Raw genomic sequence first — 27,874 nt, forward strand, 5'->3', positions numbered from 1 at the left:
ACTGAGTGTACTGTAAGTTTGAAGGTACATAGTTAACCATGTATAAATCAGAATAATGACTTCTGAACTATATTTAAATGCAGATATACAGATGCAAGAAAGTTTGCGAACCCTTTGCAATTACCTGGTTTACCTTAAATGCACCTCTCCAATTCTTCTTCTAAGGTCCTTTGAAAGTTGTTTTGGTCAAGGCATGGTGCACATAAACAGATCTTCCTTGAGAAAAGTAGGGTCTGTCAGTAACCTGACGTATCTTTTTTTAAAAAATAGGGCTGGGCAACCCACACCTTCAATCTTGCCTCACTGATTGGAACACCTGACTCCAAATAGCTTCTGTAGAAGGCATTACCCCAGAAGTTCACATACTTTTTTTTGAACCTGGACCATGACTGTTTAAACTGTATACTCAGTATTGATGAGAAGTAGTACAATTGTTTGTGTGTTACTAGTTTAGGCAGACTATTTGCTTATTATTATGACTTAGATGAAGATCAGACCATATTTTGAGTAATTATTGCAGAAAATCAGGTAATTGCAAAGGGTTGACAAACTTTTTTCTTGCAACAGCGCATTAGTAAATATGCTATGATTATTAAAATCAAATAAATCTAAAGAATTGCAAAGCAAGCAGTCATTTTTTCTTCAAATACACTTTATTTACAACCTGCACAGACATGAATGGTTTGAAAATTTTAAAATTAGACACTTGCATCATTCATTTCAGTCAATTTGATATTTAACACTGCCAATTTCATATTCAGTATCTTTGTAAAATTGTAAATCATGGATTTGGCAGTGGTACTTGATACACTCTGTAATGTGACAATGGCTTTAACACTGTGCTCCATGTAATGATCCATAGAATAACTTAATCATAATAGTTAATTTTATTTCACTCTCCTTTTAAGTATGCAGTCTCAAATCCGATGTTCAGATGGCTCTACATCTTTCTTACCCGAAATGAGTAGAAGCACATAGTTTAAAGGGGATATTGTAATTGTTTTTTAAATAGATCACATTTGATTTAAATGATTGCAGCTCCAGCACAAAATGTGGCAATACTGACCTTCATTATCATAGCTGACAATGTCAGAGAATATTGGCACACAAATTTTGGACAATTTTGAAAGGCTGATCTCCACTACCGGCAGTTTACAGGGAACATTACGATCATGGCAAAGGCCAATATTACCAAATTCTGCATTTTTCATAAGCAGCACAGGAGAGGTCTATAGGATCAAACATTAAATAAACATCAGACTGATTTCTTTTACATGAAGTCTTTTGAATCTCCAAGTCTATGTTCAACATGCTTGTCTCCATGTTCTTTAATCTTCCAAATCCAAATTGTCTAATTCGTCATCTAGCTCATCAAGATCTTCTCCAGTAAAGAGATTTTCATCTACTGGGACACCATCAATATGACCATCTGCTAATTCTCCATCTAGTTTACCATCTTTTCCATTATCAACTCCTCCCGAGGCCTCATCTAATTTATTTTCTGCAAATAAATGAAATAATAATGAGAACGATTCTGCAATGAAAGTAAGTGTTTTGTGCATATTTCAACATGTCAAAAGAAAACAAGCCACATCCACATATCCAGACATTTAGCAAAATTGAGTTACATGGAATGAAAAAGAAACAGTTATGGTACATTGATAAAACTAAATGAATGTTTGCCAATTCGATCTGCTTAATATTTTCAATTAACGTTAAATTAAATCTTATTTTGCTTTCCAGTAATGAAGCACATCCACCATGATTGCCAGTTTTTTCCCATTTTTATGTTTGTTGTCCTTTATTAAATTTGTTTTCTGATAATTTAATAGGCACTAGCTCCAATACAGGGGGAAAATAAAAGCACTACTTGACACACTAAAGTAAAATTTGACTAGATCCAGATATCAACCTGCTTCAAAAGGATGAATATTAAATGCATACTTGGCTTTTACCTTTCTCCTCCATTCCTCTATTTAAACCAGAGCACTACTCCAATGATCTTGAGAATTATAAACAGCTACGTTGTAATTTGAATTGGGGGTTCACAATGTTTTGAATAAAACTTTAGGAGAGGAATTGTGGTTTGTGCAACAAAGAGCCAAAAAGATACTTGACAGAATCCTATAAAGCTGCTTCAAGGAAAACCTAAGCCAACCCAATTTCAAATAGGTACAATAGCAAACATCCTTCAATTCAGCCAATTTGGCAATAGCTTTTCATTATTTCACCATTTAGTCAGTCAACCAGTCTATTAAGTTAAAACATCGTCATAAAGCCACAGCGCTTAATTTAGAATTTACAACACATCAGGGAGTCTTTATGTTGCAGGATAAGAAGTGTTTTAAATTATCCATATTGCCCCACTCCAAAAATTGCACCATGCCTGTAAACTGAGTCAAGTGTACACTACCAAAACAGGTCCTGAAATTTAAGGAGTTTATGCTGACATTGGTAATATGAAGGTGAATTAATAGTACAAATAGAACTAGGTTCAATCTAACCACCACTACAGAGACAAGGTGACCAATTAAATATCCTAAGAGTCTTCTCGTACATGCAGTATGAAAAATGGAAAAGGAGGCTGAATAGCATTGATATGAAACGCTCAAAGAGGAAGGTAGGAATTTGTCTCAGATGATTAAGTAGCAGGATTAGTCTGAATCAAGCTAAGAAACAGCAAGGGCAGGAAGTATATACATCATCCTAACACTTGCAATGCAGTGTACAATATAAAATCAGAAAATTAGTGATGCATGTTAAGAGTTAATAAACTAATTAGAGGATTTTTAATATATTAGGCAAACCAAATAACCCAGTGTTAGCGCAAAGGTTAAAATCAGTGTCTATAAAATATGGGTTTCAATATCAGTACACAGAAAAAATAGTAAGGTTTTTTGGAACTAGTAATATGCAATGAGACAATTGATATGATAGCATAATCTTACAGTATGATTGACAGTATTGATCGAGAATTGATAGAATGTCTTAATGTAGACAATTGAGAAAGGTGCAGCTCAGTTTGAAATTAAGCTCTTAAATCTAATCTCAGGAAACTCATAAACCATAAGAACTGATTATGGTAGATTAGGATATTAATAAATACCTAACATTGAAATAATTTGTGATAAGTTTACAATATACAGAATTCTTCAAGGCAAAGGTAGATACTACAATGAAGGTGAAATCATACTAGGTTGAAAACAGAAGTGTATAGTGTGATTAAATAATATAAACCCCAGATTAAGACAGATTTACATTGTAGTAGAGGGAAAAGTACAACCAGGGACAGTAAAATACCAATGCAAGCAAAAAATAAAATCAGATTGGATACACCTAGAGGCCTGCCTTCACAGACACACAAGTCCTCCCAGAAATAACAGAACAGGTCTCGAGCTCAAAGCCTGATTATCTGAATCCTAGAATTAAGTCATGGAGTTGGCATAAACGCTAATCAGTATTTTACAAAATTCCAGATTCTAGTATTGGTCAGAGATTAGAAAAGAGAAAATAAAACTCCATTCCTCCGGGCAAAAATACAGACAACAGCAAGCTTTAGGCTAGTTAGAAATATGGAATATATTAAGACCATAGGACATAAGAATAGAAATAGGCCATTTTGGCCCAATGAGTCTGCTCTGCCATTCAATCATGGCTGATTTATTATTCCTCTTAATCTCATTCTCCTGCCTTTGCCTCAGGCAACCTTTGGCACCCTTACTAATCAAGAACCTATCAACCTCCTCGAAATATATCCAATATAGCCTCTTTGACTAAAGAAATTACCCTTCATCTGTTCTTAAGGAACATCCTTCTATTCTGAGGCTGAGCCCACTGATTCCAGACTCCCCTACTATACAAAATACTCTCTCCACACCCACTCTATCTAGGCCTTTCAATAATTGTTAGATTTTAATGAGACCACTCCACCCCCCAATTCTTCTAGACTCCAGTGAGTACAGGCCCAGAGCCATCAACATTCCTCATATGTTAACTCTTTCATTCCTAGGATAATTCTCATGAACCCCCTCTGGAGTCTTTCCAACTTCAGCACATCCTTTCTTAGATTAAGGCCCAAAGATGCTCTCAATTCTCCAAGTAAGCAAGTGGTAACACAGCACTTGGAAAATAACAATCAGACTGAAGAGATTCATATCCATTTATGAAAGGAAAATCATGTTTGACAAGTCTGAAAGATTTTGGAGTTGTATCCAGAGTAACGAAGGGCATCTTGATGATGCAATTTTGACTTTCTGGAGGCTTTAAAAAGATGCCACACAGAGTATTAAAATTAGAGCACAGAATATTGGAAATAATATACTGGCATGGATTAAGGAGTAATTAACAGAACAGAAGCAGAAGGAATTAATAGGTCATTTCTGGGTTGGGAGATCATGACCAGTAAAGTCCTATCATTGGGAACCATGGATTCAGCAAATGATACCACTGATGTGGACGAAGGGATGAAATGTGTAAAAATATCATTTACCAATGATACATAAATAGGCAATCATGTAGGAGTGTGTGGAGGATACAGACAGGCTCTAAGAGAATAGAAACAGTTTAGATGAAACACAACACAAAAACATGGGATCACCTACTTGGGTCATAAAAACAAAACATTTTTAATATGGTAAGATGAGCTGAGATTCAGAGTGACTTGGGTATCCTTGTACCCAGTTACCAGAAGAGCAAAAAGCACATGCACATTGGCATTCATTGCAAAGGTGTTTTAAGTATAATAGCAGAGCTGCTTTAACATCTGGTACAGGCCAGGTTTCCCTGCCCATGGATGGACAAACTTAAGATGGATGTGATGCAGCAGTACTCCACTAAACTGATAAATGGAATGGCAGGTTTGTCATTGGCATCAATTTCGCAGTTGCCTCATACTCTGGACTAAGGGTTCCCAACTTAGAGACCACGGTCCCCTTGGTTAATGGTAGGTTGGAAGCCTTTGTTCTGGAGTTTAGAAAAATAAGAGCCAATTTTATTGAAGTCTATAAAATTAATTCAAGCAGAAGTGATGTTGTGCATGTATCACAGCAAAAAAAAATTAAGAACCAACCAATCAGGACATATGAGAAGGAACTTCTCCATCCAGATGGTAGAAAATCTTTGCAATTCTCAGAGGAGTAGTTGATTGGTCAGATACTGAGGGTCTTGAAAATAGTGAAGGGAAAAATTACCATATTGAACCCCAGAGCAGATAGAAGGGACCATCTGCTTTAATCCTCTTTCTTATTTGTTCATTGGATGGTACTCAAGATGACATAAGGAGTACCAATCTTCAGGAATCTAAGGCAATAAGCAGTAAAATAAAAGTGATATCACACTTAGTCAAACCCAGTTATAAAACTAAATTCTGACATCAATTTCTTAGGAGGAAAATCTGATATTGATTACAAGCACTGTAACAGGTGGATGAAATATTAAAAAAAAACAGGTGGATGAACTATACCACTTGAAATTTAACTGCATGAAATTATTACATTTTAGATAATTTAAACATCACCAGTGAAGATCATGTCACTCAATGGAATACGAAATAGTGAAATCTGTGGCTACACATTCCTCATTTTAATAAATTCAGGTGGGTCACCTAGATCTTGCAAGAAATATATGAATGAACCCACTCACCATCTGCATCATTTGACATTTCTTTAGGTAAACTTGCAGAATGTGTTTCTCCCTTCCGATCAAATCCAGTTGAAACCGTAATGCCAGTCTTCTCTATTTCTATTGGCACAAATCGGGAAACATCAATGTCACTGATCTCTGCTGCCTCTTCGACCTAGAATGAAGAGAATGAGTTAAAGGCCTTATGACAGAAGTAGCAGAAGGCATCGTGTAGTGAAACTTACCTCTTCATTTTGTTCCTGAGGATATTGGGTGTCATCTGCTTCATCGTCATCCGCACTGATCAATTCAGGTCGGAATTCAAAGACTTCACGTCCACTCACCTGGATGTGAAGAATTATTCCAAAATTGAGTCTTTAAATAAATATCAAACAGCATCAATTGAGTAGGCGATGTTATAAGTACACATACACCAAAAGCTTTGCCAGCATTGAAATCTGCTTTCCTCTTTTCTAGGTCTTGCCGAGATTTTTCAATTTTCTCAAGTCTCTTCCTTTTCTTCCATTCCAAGAAGGTTTCAAGAGTGATTCTAGTTACTTCTGGTCCCAAGGCTGCTCTCTTAAATTTAAACACAAAATCTTAATTTACTTTTTGTTCAAAAGCTTTACCTTTTGACTCCATAAAATAGGTTCGACTGACAGAGTTTAGTACAGGACCAAAACAGTTACATTGAATCGCTACAATACACTGTGGTTAAGAATTCAAAATATTAAAATTGTACAAAACTGATATAGTTGAAGATTCTGCAGCAGCATAACGAAAATCACTGTGCAACACTATTGCCATTAGATCATTTAATATCTAGCACCACCATGTGGACGGACAGGTATATGCTCAATTACTTGTGGGATTTGTAGACATGTTGTGTCAGCATTAAACTACGGTACAAAATTCAGTTCAAGAGAAAAAAAAAATAGGAGATGGTTGATTTAATAAGAATGCAAACAGCTTTGTTTCCAAAGCCTTAAAATTTAGTTCTACTTAATTTTTATCTAAAAACTATTTTATTCAATGAGTTACTGAACACTGACTAGGGTGAGATTAATTAACAAAATACTTTCTCTGTACCTCTGTTTCTATTAAATCTTCTAATGAAATCTCCTCCTGTATTTCTTTCTTCTGGTTTTTCTTCAGCACAAAGCCCGGAGGCAAGGCATGACGGTACATACAACTATCTCCTCCTCCAGGACAGATCCAGAACCAGCCGTACTTGTTATTCTCAATGGCTTCAAGAAAGTGTTTACATACCTAACCCAGAAATAAGGAAATGAAGCAAATTTCAGTACAATTCAGTTCACCACATCCCATTACATTAAAAGTATAAGAAAATGCTACTAAAAGTAGTTATTCTTCGTACTAAATTACAATTATAACTCCCATTAAGATGCACATAAAGACTAGCTATACTTATTGGAACAAAATGGCTGCAAATATGGAGTCTGTACAAAAGAAATTCCTCCAAAATCTTGCAAGCCAGCAATTATGATGCAAACATCCGCAGCCTATGTCATCCTTGACAGTGTCAAAATACAGTAACAAGTGTACCTGAATGTATCCCTAAGTGTATGTGCATGCTCACACGCACAATTGACATAAAGTTAACACTGTTTAGTGTTGAAGATTACTTACTATTGATGTTTTCTTCTGCTCTGCCTCACCGTGTTTTTTTTGGACTACCTCTTCCAGTTTTTTCACATCCCAATTATCCATTGTGTCTGAGAGAAAAAAAAATGAGACTAACATTATTCTGCACTCTACCGAAGGTGGAAAGCAGTGGCATATCCTACACTAAAAACAGAAAGCCTCTATTAAAACTTCAAAAGGCAAAATAATATTAACACCATGACTGGCACAGTGAATGTAGGGTATGGCTGGGGGTCAGATATGTTAGCAGACCAGCTGGATCCTAGGAAACCTCTGGTTTGACATTTTGCTCATGCTCAACCACTTTTCGCTGCATGCATCTCTCTAGCCTGGTGATCTTGCTATAGGTAATAATCTCAGCAGCCTGTGATTGCTTACAAGCTTGTTAACATAAATCTCCAGATCGGTTCAATAAAACATGAGGAGGAGACACCAATACCCTTCACCTAACAGAGGCGAGGAGTCTACAGGATCTAGATAGTGATTAATCACACGGAAAGCTGCTACTGGTATCAAACATGGCTCATTTTCACTGCACTCAAGACCCGCAACTCAGTGCAGCCAGCATCTTCCCAGCCCTCCTACGTCTTCAAATTGCCCCAGTGGCTCACATCATACTTGGGTGCACGGAGATGATATCATTCATTTACTGTGTGAGTGCCTGCACCAGATTCCAAAGAGCAGCACAGCACAAGTGGATATCCATTTTAAAGCGCAGGAATCTGCAAGTTTGGATGTTCAGACTCCAGGAGCAACTCACATTCTGTGAATCAGTCATCCACAGAGTAATACAGGTCAACTTTCACTAATCCGACTACCTGTAATCCGGTTCCTTCAATAATCCGGCATTGATTATGCTTAATGTGATCTTTCTGCAATTCGGCATTTTCACTAATCCGGCACTCCTCAGGTCCCAATGGTGCCGGATTAGTGAAGGTCGACCTGTACTACAACGTGTGTCTCTATGATCACTCTACAATCCTGAATGCTGAAGGTTTTCATGCAAGATTTTTTTTTGCTCAATTTTCATGAAGCTTATCAGGTTGCAGTCAGTCAGAACATGCAAACTCCACAAAGCACCAGTCAGTAGAGCTGTGAGGCAGCAGTACTACAAGCTGTGCCACAGTGCTGCCCAATGAGTATGCAGGCAGAAGGCATCAATTATTAAAAATGCTCCATGCTGTATAATTCCAAGAAATATTGAGGCCCTGGTTAAGGAGGTGGTATATAACAGGGTTACAGGCAGGAAGGATCAAATGAGGTTCTTGAGGAATAAGAAATGCAAGAGAACACTAAGAAGGGATTCAGGGGGGCTAAAAGGCAGGAGGTTGCTCTAGCAGACAAGGGGAAGGAGAATCCCAAGGGCATCTACAGATATTTTAAGAGCAAGGGAAAAAATTAGTCCCCTTAAATTCAGAGTGGAACCAAAAGAGATGGTGGAGATCTGAAATTGATTTTTTGCATCAGTATTTACTCATGAGATGGACACGGAATTTTTAGAGGTGAGGCAACACAGCAGTGAGATCATGGACTGTACACAAATTGAAGAGGAAGTGGTGTTTGCTGTCTTGAGGTAAATTAGATTGGATAAATCCGCAGGGCCCGACAAGGTATTCCCTAGGACTTTGAGTGAGGCTAGTGCAAAAACTACAGGGGGCCCTCAGATATTTAAAACATTCTTAGCACAAGGCGAAGTGCCGGAGGATAGCTAATGCTGCTTGCCGTTAAAGAAAGGCTCCACGAATAAGCAGGGAAGTTATACGCTGATGAGTCTTAAATCAGTAGTGAGTAAATTATTGGAAGGTATTCTAAGGGACCAGAGATAAGTATTTGGATAGACAGGGACTGATTAGGGATAGTCAACATGGCTTTGTGCATGGTAGGTTGAGTCTAACCAATCTTAGAGAGTTTTTTGAGGAAGTTACCATGAAAGTTGATGAAGGCAAGGCAGTGGATGTTGTGTGCAGGACTTCAGCAAGGCATTTCACAAGGTCCCACATGCGAGGTTGGTAAAGAACATACAGCTGCATAGCATTCGAGATGATGTAGTAGATGTGACTAGACTATGACTAGTGGTGTGCTGCAGGGATTGGTGCTGGGTCTGTTGTTTGTCATCTATATCCAATGACCTGGATGATAATGTAGTAAACTGGATCAGCAAATTTGCAAAGAACACCAAGATTGGGGGTGTAGTGAAGAGCAAGGGAGGCTATCAAAGCTTGCAGTGGGATATGGACCAGCTGGGAAAAAAATTAGGGTGAAGAATGGCAGATTGAACTTTGCCTGCATTAAAACCCAAGTTAATTTTATTATCAAAGTACATACATGTCACCATATACAGCCCTGAGATTCATTTTCTAGTGGGCATACTCTTAACTATAACAGAATCAATGAAGGTTGCCCAACTACAGTGTTGAACCAGAGTGCAGAAGACAACAAACTGCAAATACAAAAATAAGAAACTGATAATAAATTAATCAATATGCACTAAATATTGAGAACAGGAGAGTTCATTGATTGTGAGAACTATTCAATGATGGGGCAAGTAAAGATGAGTGACGTTATTCCCTTTGGTTTAAGAGCGTGATGGTTGAGGGGTAGTAACTGCTCCAGAATCTAGTGGTGTGAGTCCTGAGGCTCCTGTACCTTCTTCCTGATAGCAGCAGTGAGAAGAGAGCATGTCCTACGTGGCATCAGTCCCTGATGATGGATGTTGCTTTCCTGCAACAGTGTTTCATGCTCAATGGTGTTGAGAGCTTTATCCATATCCACTATACTTTGTAGGATTTTCCATTCAGGGCATTGGTGTTTCTATACAAGATGTGATTCAGCCAACTAATATACACATCTATAGGCATTTGTCAAAGTTTTAAATGTCATGCCGAGTCTCTGCAAACTCTTCGGGAAGTACAGTCACTGCTGTCCTTTCTTCGTAATTGAACTTGCATGTTGAGCCCAGGACAGGTCCTCCAAAATAGTAACAGCGAGGAATTTAAAGTTGCTGACCCTCTCCACCTCTGATGAGGACTGGCTTCCTTCTCCTGAAGTCTATAATCAGCCTTTGGTCTTACTGACATTGATCAAATCAAGTTTAATTATCGTTCAAACCATACATAGTCAGCATTCCTCTGAGGCCAAGGTGCAAAACATTCAAGGTAGCAAACAAACATTTAAAAAAGAGTAACATAATTCAAAATAGAGTAAAGAAGCATGTTCACTTGTAAAAAAAATAACAGTGATAATGTCCAGCAATCGATGATATAGTCCACTGCTCAAACACGAAAGGACAGTACCAACGGCCAGGCCCCAGCCGAGCTCACCATGCAGTAGTGCATTTGCGTTGCTCACTTAATCTGCAGCAGGAAAGACTGATGCTTGAGGCCTAGTACTTGCTACAACTAAGGCTATGCAGCTCTGATGTCCACTGTCCCTCTACCAAACAAAGGTAACAGGCCTTCGGCAACTTATATTATCACGCGTCTTGTGACCTCAAGCGAAATGCCTGAGACAATCTTCCATGGTTATATTGCACCAACTCCGATGCTTCCGAGCAGCGGGCAGCAGCACGGTCTGCAGCCACATCAGCTCCTCCGGACCCAAACCAGCTCCTTCTCCAGCATGCCGGCCGACCTCTTTGTCTCCTTGACTGGCTCCACCAGACACCAGTCCATTTACTCCGATCAATCAGCAGCTCACAGATGGAGAAGGCCTGCAGCACCCGATGTTCTTACAGTGGAATTGTCTTGTAATCATAAAAGAAACCAAACTTTACAAAGAGAAAAGCACCTCTGGTCGGTCCCCAAGAGGCCGCCGTGTTCACACGTGCCACCATCTTACCAGAAGTTCACCCACATTATAAGACTAAGAAATTGTCATTATGTCACCACTCAGCCAGATTTTTCAATCTCCCTCCTACATGCTGTCTTTTTTTGCCACCTCTGATTTGGCCTTCTACAGTGCTGTTGTCAGTGAACTTGAATATGGCATTGGAGCTGTGCTTAGCCATACAGTCATCAATGTAAAGTGAGTAGAGCAGGAGGCTAAGCACACAACCTTGTGGTGCATCTGTGTTGACGGAAATCATGGAGGAGATGTTGCTGCCAATCTGAACTGACTGGCACCTGCAAGAGAGGAAATCCAGGATCCAAATGCACAAGGAGGTATTGAGGCCAAGGTGTTGGGTGCTTATTGATTAGTTTTCAGGGGATGAGGGTATTGAATGCTGAGCTCTAGTTGATAATTATACCTTTGCTGTCCAAATGTTCTGGGGTTGAGTGAAGAGCCAACAAAATGGCATCTGCTGTGGGCCTGTTGCGGTTGTTAGCAAACTGGGGCTCATCCAAGTCGCTTCTCAGGCAGTCGAGGTGTTTCATCACCAACCCTTCATTACTGTGGATATAAGTGCTACTGGCGATGGTTATTGAGGCAGGTCACTATGCACTCACTGGGCACTGATAACTGTAAGGAGTTTGTCCACTCTCCCTGTGACCTCCGGGTGCTCCGGTTTCCTCCCACAGTCCAAAGATGTACTGGTTGGTAGGTTAATTGGCCATCATAAATTGTCCCATGATTAGGCTAGGAGTAAAACTGGGTGATTGCTGGGCAGTGGAGCTCAAAAGTCAGAAGGGCTTACTCTGCACTGCATTTCAATAAATAAATAAATATAATTGAAGCCTGCTTGAACCAGGTAGGTACCACGCATTGCCAGAGTGAGGGGTTAAAGATCTCAGTGAACACATTTGTTAATTGATCAACACAGGTCTTTAGTACTTGGCCGGGCACCCTACTGGGCCGGATGCTTTTCGTGGGTTTACCTCCCTGAAGGCTGCTTGTACATCAGCTTCAAAGACTGAAATCATAGGATCACAGGGTATGTGGGAGTTCATGATGGCTCCTCCATGTTTTGACAGTCAAATCGAGCATAGAAGGCCTTGAGGTCATCTGGAAATGAAGCCCTGTTGTCTACGTCCTTTTAATTTAACTTTATAAGAGGTGATAGCATTCAAGCCTTGCGACAACTGTCAAGCATCCTTTGCTGATTCAAGTTTGGTTCGGAATTGCCACTTCAAACATGAGATTGTACCTGAATCTTGTAACTTTCTTCATCACCAGACTTGAAAGCCTCTGATCTGGCTCTCAGCAGATCTCAGATCTCATGGTTCATCCAGGGCTTCTGAATGGGGAAGACTCTGAATGATTTTGTGAGGACACTTGTCTGCAGCTGATTTAATGAAGTTAGTTATAATCATGGTTTATTCATTCAGATCCCTAGATGAATCCTTGAACATGGCCCAGTCCACTGACTCGAGGCCACTCCTCTGTCTCTTGCAACCACCTCTTTGATGTTATAATCTCTGGAGCTTTGCTCTTTAGCGTCTGCCATATGCAGGTAGAAGTATAGCCAAGTGATCAGATTTCCCAAAATGCGGTCTGGTCATGGAATGGTAGGCATTCCTTATCTTAGCTTAATAGTGGTCTACTACGTGTGGATCTCTGGTGCCACAGGTTATATATTGATGGTAACTGGGCAGGGTTTTCTTCAAACAAACTTGAAGTCTCTGACTATGATTCAAAATGAGTTGGGATCAACTGCTTTTTGTTTAGAGACAGCATCATGCAGTATCGCGAGCACTTGATTATAGTCAGCCGCTGGTGGTATGTAAACTGTGGTCAGGATCACGGATAAGAACAAGTGTGAGATTTTGCACCTTGGAGGACAAACCAGGATAGGACTTACATGGTGAGTGGTAGGGCACTGAGGAGTGAGGGTACAACAGAGAGACCTGGAAATACAGGTCCATAATTCCTTGATAATGGTTCACAGTTAAGAGAGGGCTGTAAAGAGATTTTAGCTCATTGGCCCTGATAGATCAAAGTATGGGCACAGGAGTTACGATGCTAAGTTGAAGTTGAATAAGAAATTGGTGAGGCCTAATTTGGAGTACTGTGTGTAGTTCTGGTCACCTAACTACAAGAAGCAAAGCAATAAGATTAAAAGATTGCACAGAAAGTATACAAGGGTATTGCTGGGACCTGAATTACAGGAAAAGGGTGAATAGGTTAGGACCTAGGACCTATCTAGCTTATTCTCTACAGCGTAGGAAAATGAGGGGAGATTTAATCAAGGAATACAAAACTATGAGGGGTATAGATAGAGCAAAGGTAAGTAGGATTTTTCCACTGTGGAGTGAGACTAGAACTGGAGCTCATGGTTAAGACTGCAATGTAAAATGTTTTAGGGGACCATGAGGGGAAACTATATGAGCTGCTAGCAGAAGTGGTGGATATGTTTGGTTTCAAATTTGATAGAAATATGGATAGGTACATGGATATGAGGGTTATGGTCCTGGAGCAGATCGATGGTAACAGACAGATTAATAGTTCAGCATGGGCAAGATGGAGCGAAAGGCCTGTTTATACCGTAGTGTTCTATGACTCGATGACCAAACTAAAAATTCATCAGGTCAAGAAGCATCCATAGAGAAAGCTAGAGAGATAATATTTTGGATTTGAGACAAGAGAAGGTAAATGTTGGAGTCCGGAGCAACAAACAAACCGGGGAAACTCAGAGGACCAAGCAATACCTTGATCACTGAGCTCCTCCAACAGTTTGTGTTTTGCTAACAATTCAGCTTTACTGTAGAATTTCAAAATTCCAACTAACCATCTGTCAAGAACCAAGCTATTAAATTTAAAAAAATTCAAAAGAACATTGTTTATAAATTGCCTGATGCTCTCAGACATTATTGATCTCAATTTATTGAATTCAATCTTTACATAAAAATTGCTGCATACCTTTAAGTACATTTACAACATAACAGACAAGCCTCATATAGAAAAAAGGAAGCAACAAAAACATTTGGAGGAAGATATTTAGACCTCTTTATATTTGACCCATAAAATGAATTCCTGTATTTTGTACTGACAAAGCAAACATTCAAACATGGACCCTAGAAGTTAATGCCTCCTTCTGTAACTGCACTTGACTTTCTGACTCACAGACTGCAATCAGTAAGGACAGGCAGCAACTTCTCCCATGATTATCCTTAACACTGGTGCACCACAAGGTTGTGCCCTCAGACCCTCTACTCCACTCCCTATACACTTATGACTGCATGGTCAGATTCTGCTTTTAGCTCCTTCTAAAAGTTTGCAGATCTGACACCACTGCACTGAGTCACATCTAAAATAATGAGTACAGGAAGTAGATGGTGCGGTTAGTGACATGTTGTTATGACAACAACCTTTCCCTCAATGTCAACAAAACAAAAAGCTGGTCATTGACTTCAGGAAGAGGGTAGTGCATGCTTTCCTGTATGTCAATGATGTTGAGATTGAGAGCTTCAAGTTCCTAGGTGTGAACATCTAAAGCCTGTCCTGGTTCAACCATGTTGATGTCACAGCTAAGAGAGCCCATAAACACCTCTGTTTCCTCAGGAGGTTAAAGAAATTTGGCATGTCCCCATCCACTCTTACCAATTTTTATTCATGAACCTTGGAAAGCATCCTGCCTGGATACAAGACAACTTGGTGTGTCAACTGCACCACACATGACCACAAGAAACTACAGAGTTGTGGACACAGTGAAATGCATCAAAGGAACTAGCCTCTTTCGTTTTCTCCTCTCTCATCAGGCAGAAGATACAAAGCACATACTAGGCTGAAGGACAGCTTCTTTTCCAATGTTACAACATTCTTGAACAGACTTACTGTACAATAAAATGGACTTATGGCCTCACTCTACCTTGCTATGATCTTACACCGTATTACTTATCTGCACTGCACTTTTTCAGTGTTTACACTTTATTCTGCATTGTAATTGGTTTATTCTGGCTTAATGCACTATGTAATGATTTGAGCTGTATGCAAGGCAAGGTTTTCTCACGGTATCTTGGTAATGTGCCAATAATAAACCAGAACCAATTAAACAAGTTTAAATAATGAACACTGCCACACACTTAAATTTTGGCCAATGACTTGTCAACTTACCCTTTTCAAGCTCCTCATCTCTGGCATCTACATATATACTGCGCTTTTCACTCTTTCTTTCAAGGGACATGTCATGTGAAAACTTGCATTTGTCACCTTTGGTACATTGCCCTTGTTTGAAAAAAGCACAGACCACAGATTTGGGATCAGCTCCTAAAAAGAAAACAAAAATTAAGCCAATTTTGATATAACCTTTATTCCTACTACATTATATATATGAAGCATTTCCAATTACCAAATAATAGTTAATATTACTGAACTAATACAAAGTTACAAAGTTAAGTACTTACTTCTGTTTCCCAACCACCTTCCTATTTTAACCAATGTACAGTACTACATATATATATATATATAAATATAAAAACATGGGGCCAGCCAACACACCAGTGTCGCAGTTATAGTGTAACGTTAAAATGGATAGAATTAGTGCCAGTTGGAAGATCAGGGTTTGATTCTGCCGCTCTCTGGAAAGAGTTTGTACGCTCTCCCTGTGACTGCATGGCATTCCTCCCCCATTCCAAAGGATGTACAGTTAGGGTTAGGGTGTTGAGGGTATCCTATGTTGGCACAGGAAGCATGGCAACACTTACGGGCTGCCCGAACAATCCTGACAGATTTGATATAAATGATACATTCTGCTGTATGTTTTGATGTATGTGACAAAGCTAATCTTTATCTTTAAAAATAAAACTAATTTTAGATAACACCGTGATTAATCAAGAATCTATCAACCTCCACCTTAAATATACCCAATGACTTGGCCTGCACAGCCATCTGTGGCAAAGAATTCCATATATTCACCACCATCTAGCTGAAGAAATTTTTCCTCATCTCTGACTGAAATGGATGTCCCCAATTCTGAGGCTGTGCCCTCTGGTCCTAGACTCCCCTACTATAGGAAACATCCTCTCCACATCCAGTCTATCCAGACCTTTCAATATTTGATTAGTTTCAATGAGGTTTCCCCACCCCATTCTTCTAAATTCCAGCAAGTATAGGCCTACATTCAAACGCTCCTCATGCGTTAACATTTTCATTCCCGGAAGCATTTTCGTGAACCTCTGTTCAATGCTAGCACATCCTTTCTTAGATATGGGGCCTAAAACTGCTCATAATACTCTTCTCGAAATGAATGTTAACATTGCATTTGCCTTTCTTAACACAGACTCAACCTGCAAGTTAACCTTTAGGAATCTTGCACAAGGACTCCCAAGCCCTCTGCACCTTTGACTTTTGAAGTTTCTCCCCATTTACAAAATAGTCCATGTCTTTAATCCTTCTGCCAAAGTGCATGACTATACACTTCCCTACATTATATTTCATCTGCCACTTCTTTGCCTATTCCCCAAATCCAAGTCCTTTTGCAGACACCCTGCTTCCTCAACACCACCTGCTTATATTCCCCACTCTTTTCCTCCTGCCAGTCAGCCAATCTTCTATCGATTTTAGTAACTTTCCCGTAGCATCATGAGCTTTTATTTTAAGTAGGCTCATGTGCAGCATCATCACAAAGGCCTTATGAAAATCCAAATAAACAACATCTGACTCTTCTTTGTCTATTTGGCCTATTATTTCCTCAAAGAATTCCAACAGATTTGTCAGGTACTGCTGTTCTGCCATCAATCCTACCAGCGCCTATTTCAATCAACTTTGGATGGCTCCTCTCTCATACCTCTGTAATTCATTTCACTCCACTGTAATACTGACATTCTCCTTCTTAAACTGCAGGGTGAATTCTACAATATGATCACTGTCTAAGGGTTCCTTTACCTTAAGTTTCCTAATCAAACATGGGTCATTATATAACACCCAATCCAAAGTTGCTGTTCCCCTAATGGGGTCAACCACAAGCTGTTCTAAAAAGCCATTTTGTAGGTATTCTATAAATTCCCTCACTTGGGATCCAGCGCCGACCGATTTTCCCAATCTACCTATATATTGAAATTCCCCCCATGATTATTGCAACTTTGCCCTTTTTGCATGCTTTTTCTACCTCCCACTGTAATTTGTAGCCCACATCCTGGCTACAGTTCCCTTTATGATAGCTTCTCAAAAATGTTTGCCCATGATTGGCAACAATTAGTATAGTTCTATTTCAGATCATTACATATATAACTTTCAAATGCTGTTGTTTGTTTCTAGCCAGAAAAAAAAACAGACTAAAACTGTAGACTTGCTGGAAACGTACATTAAGTTTATAAGTATCAATGGTCAGTCAAAATTTGTTTTGTACATACTTATTAAAAAAACGCATGAAAACTGGTTAGAGTTAAAATTATAGGTCTCCATTTCTGATTTTCAAAATACGCAAGGTAACTTCTTTGCAATTCTTGCAGGCTTAGACAGGATAGGTGCAGGGATAATGCTTCCTCTGGCCATGTGCCAGTCTCAACATAGGCGGTCAGCTTTTCGAATTAAATGAGACATTTTGTGATGCAATGCGCATGGTATCTTTGGAATTCACTACTCCAGAACCTCAGACATTTAAAATAAGGGAATCATAGAATTTGGGGTTAGTGCAGAGCAGAGCAATAATATAGAAAGATCAGCTAGGACAGGGGTTCCAAACATGGGGTCAACGGCCCCTTGTTTCACGGTAATGGTTCATGGCATAAAGAAGGTTGGAACCTGAGCTAAGATCTTGTTGATGACAGAACAGGGAGAAAGGAGCTAATTAACTTATTCCTGCTTTTACTTCTTGCATTACACTTTTACTTTGTTACAACAATAAGAAAATTTCCAGAATTCTCAGCATCATCGCAAACACACAGGCATATGTTGCTCTACAGAAATTAGGAGTGGGGTGCTACCGGGAATGTGGCAAGTAAGGTGGGGTATTGGGGGGTTTGGGCAAGAAACGATGGTAGTGGTAAGATACTGGATATTAATAAAACTAATATAACTAATGGATGTTTTCAATCTGAGTCTAGGACCCAAAGAAACAGACCTAGAATAGAAGGATATCCCTTTAGAATAGGAATGAGGAGGAATTTCTTTAGCCACAGGGTGGCAAATCTGTGGAATTCATTGCCACATATGGCTGTGGAGGCCAAGTCATTGGGTGTATTTGAAGTGGAGGTTGATAGGTATATGATAAGTAAGGGAGTCAGAGGTTACAGAGAGAAGGTGTGAGAATACGGTTAAGATGAACTATCAACTTTTTTCAGTCTTATAGTTTTTAATATTGTGTTTTTTTCTGCTGGATCTCATTTTTTAAAAATTGTGCAGGGAGTTGGATTTGGGGGTCGATGTGCCTGATTTGTTTTGTTTGGTTGCTTTGTGCAGGAAGAGGGTTTTAGGGGTTGATGTACCTGAACTGTTTTGTTTGCCCCTTGTTTGCGCAGAAGGCGGATGGGGTTGATCTGTTTTTTTTTGTGTGGGAGGAAGAACTTGAGGGTCGATGTGCCTGTTCCATATTTGTTCATTTTTTTGTAGGGAGGTGGGATTTGGGGGTTGATGATCATGTTGCCTTTCTTTTCTTTCTTGGTTTCATGGCCACCTGGGTAATTGAAGAATATTAAAGTTGTATAACATAGAAACACAGGAAACCTACAGCACAATACAGGCCCTTCGGCCCACAAAGCTGTGCCGAACATGTCCTTACCTTAGAACTACCTAGGCTTACCCATAGCCCTCTATTTTTCTGAACTCCATGTATCTGTCCAGGAGTATCTTAAAAGACCCTATTGTTTCCGCCTCCGGCAGCCCATTCTACACACTCACCACTCTCTGCGTAAAAAACTTACCCCTGACATCTCCTCTGTACCTACTTCCAAGCACCTTAAAACTATGCCCTCTCGTGCTAGCCATTTTAGCCCTGGGAAAAAGCCTCTGACTATCCACACAATCAATGCCTCTCATTAACTTGTACACCCCTATCAGGTCACCTCTCATCCTCTGTCGTTCTAAGGATTAAAGGCTGCGTTCACTCAACCTATTCTCAAAGGGCATGCTCCTCAATCCAGGCAACATCCTTGTAAATCTCCTCTACACCCTTTCCATGGTTTCCACGTCCTTCCTATAGTGAGGCAACCAGAACTGAGCACAGTCCTCCAAGTGAGGTCTGAGCAGGGTCCTATATAGCTGCAACATTACCTCGCGACTCTTAAACTCAATCCCACAGTGAAGGCCAATGCACTGTGTGCCTTCTTAACCACAGAGTCAATCTGCGTAGCAGGTTTGAGTGTCCTATGGACTCGGACCCCAAGATCCCTCTGATACTCCACGCTGCCAAGAGTCTTACCATTAATGCTGCTGCCATCATATTTGACCTACCAAAATGAAACACCTCACACTTATCTGGGTTGAACTCCATCTGCCACTTCTCAGCCCAGTTTTGCATCCTATCAATGTCCCGCTGTAACCTCTGACAGCCCTCCACACTATCCACAACACCCCCAACCTTTGTGTCATCAGCAAACTTACTAACCCATCCCTCCACTTCCTCATCCAGGTCATTTATAACAAAATCACAGAGTAGGGTATATTTTGATTAGAAATGAACCTTTGAAAAAAAATGTACAAATAGTCATAGAATACTACAGCACAGAAACAGGCCCTTTAGCCCATCTAGTCCACACTGAACTATTAATCTGCCTAGTCCCATCAACCTGCACCTGGACCATATCCCTCCATACCTTGTCCTATCCATGTACCTATCTGAATTTCTCTTAAATATCTTTGTATGTTTTGACCAGGAGCAAAACATATCTTAAGCCATGACTATTTGCAGCTTATATTTAAATAAAATGCTGCTAAAGTGAAAGGCATTAAGGAAAAAGTGATATTTTAATCGTCTCCATGAGACTTACTCTACACCATCATTTCAGTTAAATTTAAGAGGACAAAAAAATTACCTTTGCTGATCTTCTGAGCAACTACGACTGGTTTAAAAAGTTCATTAAGCTCTTGGAGTTCTTTCTTTTTATCATCCTTCTTAGATTTCTTTTCATCACCAAAAGGTATCTGAAGAACACAAGTACACTATAAATAAGGAAGCACAATGCTTGGAAATCTCACTTAAGGCACAAAAAACTTTATACTTTTTAAATTCATAGCCACAGTTCAGCAAAACCTTAGCTCTCAGGTGCAAATGTTGCCTGATTATAAAATATTTTCTTGAAAATTCTGATTTCAAATCATTTATTACTGTACTTTTACTCAAGTTTTGCATATTAATACGGATGGAACTGAAGGCATTCCTCAGACCAACACACATCAAAGTTGCTGGTGAACGCAGCAGGCCAGGCAGCATCTGTAGGAAGAGGTGCAGTCTGCCTGGCCTGCTGCATTCACCAGCAACTTTGATGTGTGTTGCTTGAATTTCCAGCATCTGCAGAATTCCTGTTGTTTGAATTCCTGTTGTTTGCATTCCTCAGGTCGAAGTTTTAAATAAAATTCAGGTTTTCCCTGAATTTGTCTGCAAGTTTACTCACAATTTCACACTTTACAAGTTCCAGTCTTTAATCTACTCTACCTGTTTTCCACCCGTTTGTCCATGCTTGACTTGATTTGTGACAGTTTTGATGTATTTCTGCTGTTTTGCTCCTTTTTTGTTCTTCAGACCAAATGTCTTGTCCTACAAGAGCATAAAAAAGTATAAATAGAAGAACATTAAGTAGATGAACTATGAGACAACGGCCTACTACACCTTTGTATGCTGAACCTTACATTTTGTTGCTCCACTCAGTTTGCTGATGGGTTGACAGAAGTCCAGCCCTGTTCTTCCCTTTCCTGCTCTCCAATAAAATGTAAAGTTACAGTAGCACTGCCTCGTAACTGCACATAAAAGGAAACTATTATTAGTCTAATAGCACCTTCACTGCTGAACCACAGTTTAAGCGATCACACACAAGATGCTGGAGGAACTCAGCAGAGCAGGCAGCATCTATGGAAAAGAGTAAACAGTCAATGTTTCAAGCAGAGACCCTTCATCAAGACTGGGGGGAAAAAAAAAAAGATGAGAAGTCAGGATAAAAAGGTGGGGGGGGGAAGAGGGAAGGAAGAAATGCAAGGTAGTATGTGATAGATGAAACCGTGATAGGTGGAACAGGGGTGGTGGGGGGAGAGGGAGTAAAAAACTGGGAAAGTGGTGAAAAAGATAAAGGGCTGGAGAAGGTGGAATCTGATAGGAGGGGACAGAAGGTCATGGAAGAAAGGGAATTGGGGTGGGAGCACCAGGGGGAGATGATGGGTAGGCAAGGAGATGAGGGGGGGGGATCTCCCCCCCCCCCACCTTCTTAATCTGACTTCTCATCTTTTCTCCACTCCTGATGAAGGGCCTCAGCCCGAAACATCAGCTATTTACTCTTTTCCATAATTGCTGTCTCCAGTATTTTGTGTGTGTTGCCTTGATTTCCAGCATCTGCATATTTTCTCTTGTTTCTAGTTTAATTGATCAGTCTTGCTGGTGAGGAACTGCACCCAGAGATCAAATGAGCACCCTACAGTATTCTATTGCCACGCATGGTCCTCAGGGAGATGAGGAAGGATCAACACTTAAAATATCTAAATATTATTTCTCACTTTCAAATAACTTGCAAGGAGGTTCACTCACTAAAATCAACCATTCTCGCCCCCCCCAATCTATTTCTTCAGCCACTGCACTTTTTATACTTTAAACCATCTTTTTAAATGTGTGTTTACATTGTAAACACATGACCGTATTTAGGCTCATTTTATTCCACATCCGTACTTTAACCTCTAAGTTTGTTTTATTTTATCTACCCTGGAATGTTGTTTTTTGTTGCATGTCATGCTAACACACCACAACAAATTCTTAATGTACATAAATGCATATGACGAATAAAGTTGATCCTTGATTTAGTAATCAACAGAAGTAGTGTATGGATGTATTTTCCCCCATATCCAACACCGGTGCACAAACACACAAAACAGGAGGCCATTCAGGTCTTTCTCGCCATGATGGTACCAGAGTGTGGCGACTTGCTACAAGCTGCTTCCTCAAGATTCACTGATTACTTCATTCAATATGATGGCTGATCACCCATTGTATATTCTTACAGGACTGAAAAACACACCTACTTCCTTCCTTAATATATTTAGTGATTTGGCCTTGCTCTCTACTGCAGGGGAGAATTCCACAAGTTCACTACTTCTAAGTGAAGAATCTTCTCCATCCCTATTCTAAATGGTATTTGCTATTTTCTGATGCTGTGATCCCTGGTTCAGGACTCTCAAGCCATCAGGAACATCCTCCCTGCATTTAGAGTGGTGCCATTATAGTTTGATGCAATCCCTTCTCATTCTTCTAAACTCCAGTGAAGAGAGGACTGACTGGCCTTGTATCTCCTCAGAGGTCATTCTCTCCATCCCAGGAACCAGTCTAGTAATTTTCTGTTGAACACCCTTCACAGCGAATCATCCTTCCTCAGGTAAGACCAAAAATAAAAAGCACACATATGATCTTATCAAGACCCTGTACAGATGCAACAAGATCCCCTTGCTCCTGCGTTCATTTCGTCTTATAGAGTAGGCCTACAACAGTTTGCCTTCCCAACAATTTGCAGGCCCAACACAAAGGCTTTCAGGAAGTGGTAAGGAAACCCAACATACAGGATCTCCACCTCACCTAATTAATCACCATTCAGATGAATGACTTTGTACATTCAGTTCACCTTATCCAGGTGATTCTGAATCTGCCGTGCAATTGCCCACTCAAACAACTTATCAATATCAGAGCCCCCATGCATCCTCATGACTGCTCATTTTCCTGCTGTCAGATCTGACATCTATAAATTTGAAAATATGCACGTGAACAGATGAAGCCTAAGCCTTGATCCCCACATCACTCCATCAGTCACTGCCTACGATTGACAGAAAATACCGCTTTATTCCTATTCTTATTCCTGAATGTCAACTAATTGATGGCAATAAAATACCCCCAATATTCTTTAATTTTGTACACCTACCACTTAAGGCCTTATCAAGAGCTTTCGGAAATGTTATTACACAAACATCAATTGATTTGAAATGGCCAAGCAGTTCTACTGACGCTTTAGGTCATACAGAGAATGGGGACAACTTCTAGTTACCAATAATACAATGCAAAGATGTGCCCTTGCAAAATTACTTACTTGTTGCTACTGCTTTAATGAATTTAAAGGTCAAAATCAATTCCATTTTAAAGGGTGATTTTTCAAAAACAAAGTTAAAGCAGTGTTGGATGTACTGGCTCCTAATTACCTCTTTCATGGCCCATCCATTGAGTGATGAGTAAAATGATCACAAACCACTTGTGATCAATTGCTGACAGGTACTAGTACTTGTACAGTCTGCATCAATACACATGCTTCTGTCAAACACTGTTAGTACCCCTAAAATATGCAAAGCATTACCATTCAGATGGTTAAAGTTGTTCAGATGAAACCCAAAATGTTGACTGCCCCTTTGCCATCACAAATGCTGTTTGACCGGCTTACTTCTTCCAGCAGTTCAGTGATTTGCTCAAGATTTTAAAAACATGGATACACATGCAGCCACATAAAAAACATGCATTATCACTTAAACTAAGAGATAATTAACAGGGTAAGTTCCTGAAAAGATGTAAAGTAAATTTTAACCAGTCATTGTGATGCTATTCAAGTCATTATTGAATGAACAAATACTCACTAACTTGTAGTGCACTGACAACTCGTTTTAGAAGTATTAAAAGACTATTACCTAAATTCAACAGATGACCTGCAGACGGGAACAGTGAGATTAAAAACTTTATGAAGGTACATCACTAGGTCACAATTGGTGTATTTAGCCAAAAAAAGGGTTGGAGGTCATTGAAACGTGACAAAAGACATCCAGTCTGAAAGAATAATCTATATTACGGTGGCAATTTTATTACAAATAGATTTCCAAACTTATTAACAGAATCCTGCTGTTGAATCAGACTTTGGCATTTAACAGTCCACGGAGTCCAACAAAGAACTTTAGATAGATTTCCCTAATATTTATGTCAGGGAATCTGCCAGATCCCAGGAGAGCTTGATACATCATGGGGTCTAAAAAGTACTGTTTTTGAGAAGTTCCTGTGAAAGAGAAGGATAAGCCAGAATATTTAAGAATGTTTGCCAGAGATTTTATTTGTTGAGACCATAAGACTGTAAGACATAGGAGTAGAATTAGGCCATTCAGCCCATCAAGTCTGCTCTGCCATTCTATCATGGCTGATCCCGGATCCTACTCAACCCCATACACCTGGCTTCTCGCCACATCCTTTGATTCCCTGACCGATCTGGAAACTATCAACTTCCGCCTTAAATATATCCATGGCCTCCAACCAGCCTGTGGCAGACATTCCAGATTCACTGCTCTCTGGCTAATATAACTCTGGCTCCTTAACTCTGTTCTAAAAGGTTGCCCCTCAACTTTGAGGCTGTGCCCTCTAGTTCTGGATACCTCCCACCACAGGAAACATCCTTTCCACATCCAGCCTATCTAGTCCTTTCAACATTCAGTAGGTTTCAATGAAATCCAATACATTCTTCTAAATTCCAGTGAGTACAGGCCCAAAACCGCCAAATGCTCCTCATATGTTAACCCCTTCATTCCCGGAATCATCCTCGTGAACCTCCTCTGGACCCTCTCCAATGAGAGTGCATGCTTTCTGAGATATGGGGCCCAAATGTGAATTTCGTTCTGATGCACTGAACTTATAGCACACAGTTTTGCCAACTGTGCCCAAACGGATTTTGCCCAATAAATCTTGTTAAAGATGTTGAAATTAGTGACCTTAATTTTATTAGTTTTAAAATTGTTATCTGAAATAGTCCACAAGTCAAAGTACCAGATTGAGGCAAAATCTGAAAATATAAGACAGATTTGTAAAGGTTGATTTGGAAAAGCTGAGAGTCTTTTAATAGTGAAATAGAGTTCGGGGACAGCAGCTTCTGTTGGAGTGAATCAGGTTTATATAGCGAACTCTGTTGTTTTGTGGCAGCAGTATAGTACTTCAATAAATAAGTAGCAAAAAGGGAATGGTAAGGTAGTGTTCATTGCCCATTCAGAAATCTGATGGCAATGAGGAAAAAGGAGTTCCTACTATGTTGAGTGTGGGGTCTTGGATGACGGGTGTTGTCTTTTTGAGGCACCACCTTCTGAAGATATTCTGTGATGTAGCTGGCTCAGTCTGCAACCAGACTCTTTTAATCCAGTGTATTGGCTTCTGCATACCAGTGAAGCAACCTGTCCATGATACTTTCCATGATACATCTGTAGAAATTTGCTAGCCTTTGGTGACATAACAAATCAACAAAAAGTATTTGATGCATAGCTGTTGGTGTATCTTCGTTGTGATGGGATCAATGAGTTGGGCCAAGGATACATCCGCTGAGATGTTGGCACCCAGGAACTTGAAGCTGCTCACTCTTTCCACCGCTGATCCACCTGTCACCTTTTCATTGCCACTTGAGATTCTGCCAACACTGGTGGCATTGTCAAATTTACAGATAACATTTGACCTATGCTTAGCCGCAGTCATGACTGTAAAGGAACTAGAGCAGTGGACTAAGCACATATCCTTGAGGTGCACCATCCAGCTGCTACCATCCGGGAAACTGTACCGCAGAGCAAAAACCAGGACCACCAGGCTCCAGGACAGCTTCTTCAACCAGGCCATCAGACTGATTAATTGACGCTCATACAATTGTAATTCTGTTATACTGACTGTCCTGTTGTACATACCTTTTATTTCAGATTATTATAAATTGCACATTTGAACAGAGACGTAATTTAAAGATTTTTACTCATGTATGTGAAGGGTGTAAGTGATATAGTTAATTCAACTCAACTTATCCGTGTTCACTGTCGGCAAGGAAGAGATGTTATTACTGATCCACACTAAATGTGGTCTTCTGATGTGGAAGCCAAGGATTCAGTTGCAGAGGGAGGTCCGGGGGCCCAGGTTTTGAAGCTTGTTGTTTAGACTGACAGGATTAGGTTGACAAAGGATATTGAAGCTCTGGTCATGAAAAGGGAGAAGGCATATGGCAGTTATGGACAGCTAGGATCAAGCATGCCCCTTGAGTAGAGAGATTCAGAAGTACATACAAAAAGGAAATATGGAGCGCAAAAAGTGGATATTAAATAGCTCTGACAGATAAGGTAAAAGAATCCCAAGAGGTTTCATTAGCATACTAACAGCAAAAAGTTATCCACTTACTTGAGAGAATAGATCCTCTCAATGCAGTTATTTATGAGAAGCTATAGTCACCTACATGTGTTGAGTAAGTTTTTAAATGTATATTTCTTGTCTGGATTTAAATTGGAAATCATGCAAATTATGGAATTAAGAGATATGCAGAGTAATACTTTATCCACATTACAAAAAAATAAGTGCTGATCATCTTGAAGCAGACTAAAGGGGTAACATATCAAGTCCTCAAGGCTTGACCATGGGTGTCCATGTACCTAGTGGCAGAAATATTTGTACCTTCCTTAGCCAGAGGTGAGGTACTAGAGGACGGTTCCAGTCTATTTCACTACAACCCCTACCTTGCATTAGTGTCAGTATGTTAAGTACATTATGGATAATTTGTGTCCATATGTTAACTTAGTTGTGCTACTCTTATTACGTACTATGCTATTGCAAAAAAAAAATCATGGCATTATACACAGTGTCTTATTGCCTATGACAACAATAAATACGAACCAATGTCTTGGTTTAACAAGCCAGGGAACTACAGGCCAGTGAGCCTAACACCAGTGGTGGGAGTGTTACTGGAGCGAATTCCAAGGGACAGGATTTAGCAGCATTTAGAAAAGCAATGATTAATTCTAGATATTCAGCATGACTTTATGTGTGGGAAATCAAGTCTCACAAATCTGAAGATGTGACAAAGACAATTCATAAGGACAGGGTGTAGTTGTGCTCCACAGGGGTTTTAGCAAAGTTTTTTTTAAACGACAAGGTTCCACATGGTAGGCTGGATTACATGGAATCCAGGGTGGGCTAGCCAACTGGATATAAAATTGGCCTGGTGGAAGGAGGCAGGTGGAGGTAGTGGAAGGTCGTTTTTCCAGATTGAAGGCCTGTGACCTGTTGTGCACTGCAGGGACATGCTGACTACAATATCATTTGTCATCTACAATGGAAGTTAACTCCAACAAGTGCAGTATTGCACTCTCAGTTAAACCGGGACACGACTTAGCTCATGGTAGGACCCAGGAAAGTGTTGTAGAACAAACAGACCCAGGAGAAGTGAAATCATAGACAAACTTGGTGATGAGGAATGTTTGGAACACTTGTCTTCATTGGTCAGGGAATTGAGTACAAGAATTGGAATTTCATGTTGCAGCTGCATAGAACTTTGACCATCTACGTACAGGAAAATTGCTGGTACAAGCTGAAAAGGGTGTACAAAAGATAAGGATGTTATTGATACAAACAGGTTTGAGTTATAAAAGAGAATGGATAGGCTGAGATGATTTTCCACTGCGGCATAGGATACCAAAGGTTTAGAAAATCATAAGAGTCACGAAGGTGAACGGTCACAGTATCTTTCTTAGGGAAGTAGAGTCAAAAACTAGGCGAGGGGAAGATTTAGAAAGAAGAGGGTGGTGGGTACATGGAACAAGCTGCCAGAGGAAA

General features: G+C 39.9%; 1 protein-coding gene across 1 annotated transcript in view; it reads right to left on the minus strand.

The window, feature by feature from the left end:
* Positions 1 to 634: 634 nt before the first annotated feature.
* The window catches only part of zc3h15 (zinc finger CCCH-type containing 15), a 36,456-nt gene continuing 9,216 nt past the window's right edge, over positions 635 to 27,874 (minus strand). The window contains exons 2-10 of the mRNA XM_072261725.1: positions 20,750 to 20,851; positions 20,130 to 20,238; positions 15,274 to 15,426; positions 7,270 to 7,355; positions 6,709 to 6,888; positions 6,052 to 6,198; positions 5,865 to 5,963; positions 5,641 to 5,794; positions 635 to 1,501 (exon numbers count right to left, since the gene is read on the minus strand). Of these exons, the coding sequence (XP_072117826.1) occupies positions 1,329 to 1,501; positions 5,641 to 5,794; positions 5,865 to 5,963; positions 6,052 to 6,198; positions 6,709 to 6,888; positions 7,270 to 7,355; positions 15,274 to 15,426; positions 20,130 to 20,238; positions 20,750 to 20,851 (1,203 nt within the window). The 3' untranslated portion in view covers positions 635 to 1,328. The remainder of the gene's footprint in view (positions 1,502 to 5,640; positions 5,795 to 5,864; positions 5,964 to 6,051; positions 6,199 to 6,708; positions 6,889 to 7,269; positions 7,356 to 15,273; positions 15,427 to 20,129; positions 20,239 to 20,749; positions 20,852 to 27,874) is intronic.

This window comes from Mobula birostris, chromosome 6, assembly GCF_030028105.1.
Source record: "Mobula birostris isolate sMobBir1 chromosome 6, sMobBir1.hap1, whole genome shotgun sequence".
Lineage (NCBI taxonomy): Eukaryota > Metazoa > Chordata > Chondrichthyes > Myliobatiformes > Myliobatidae > Mobula > Mobula birostris.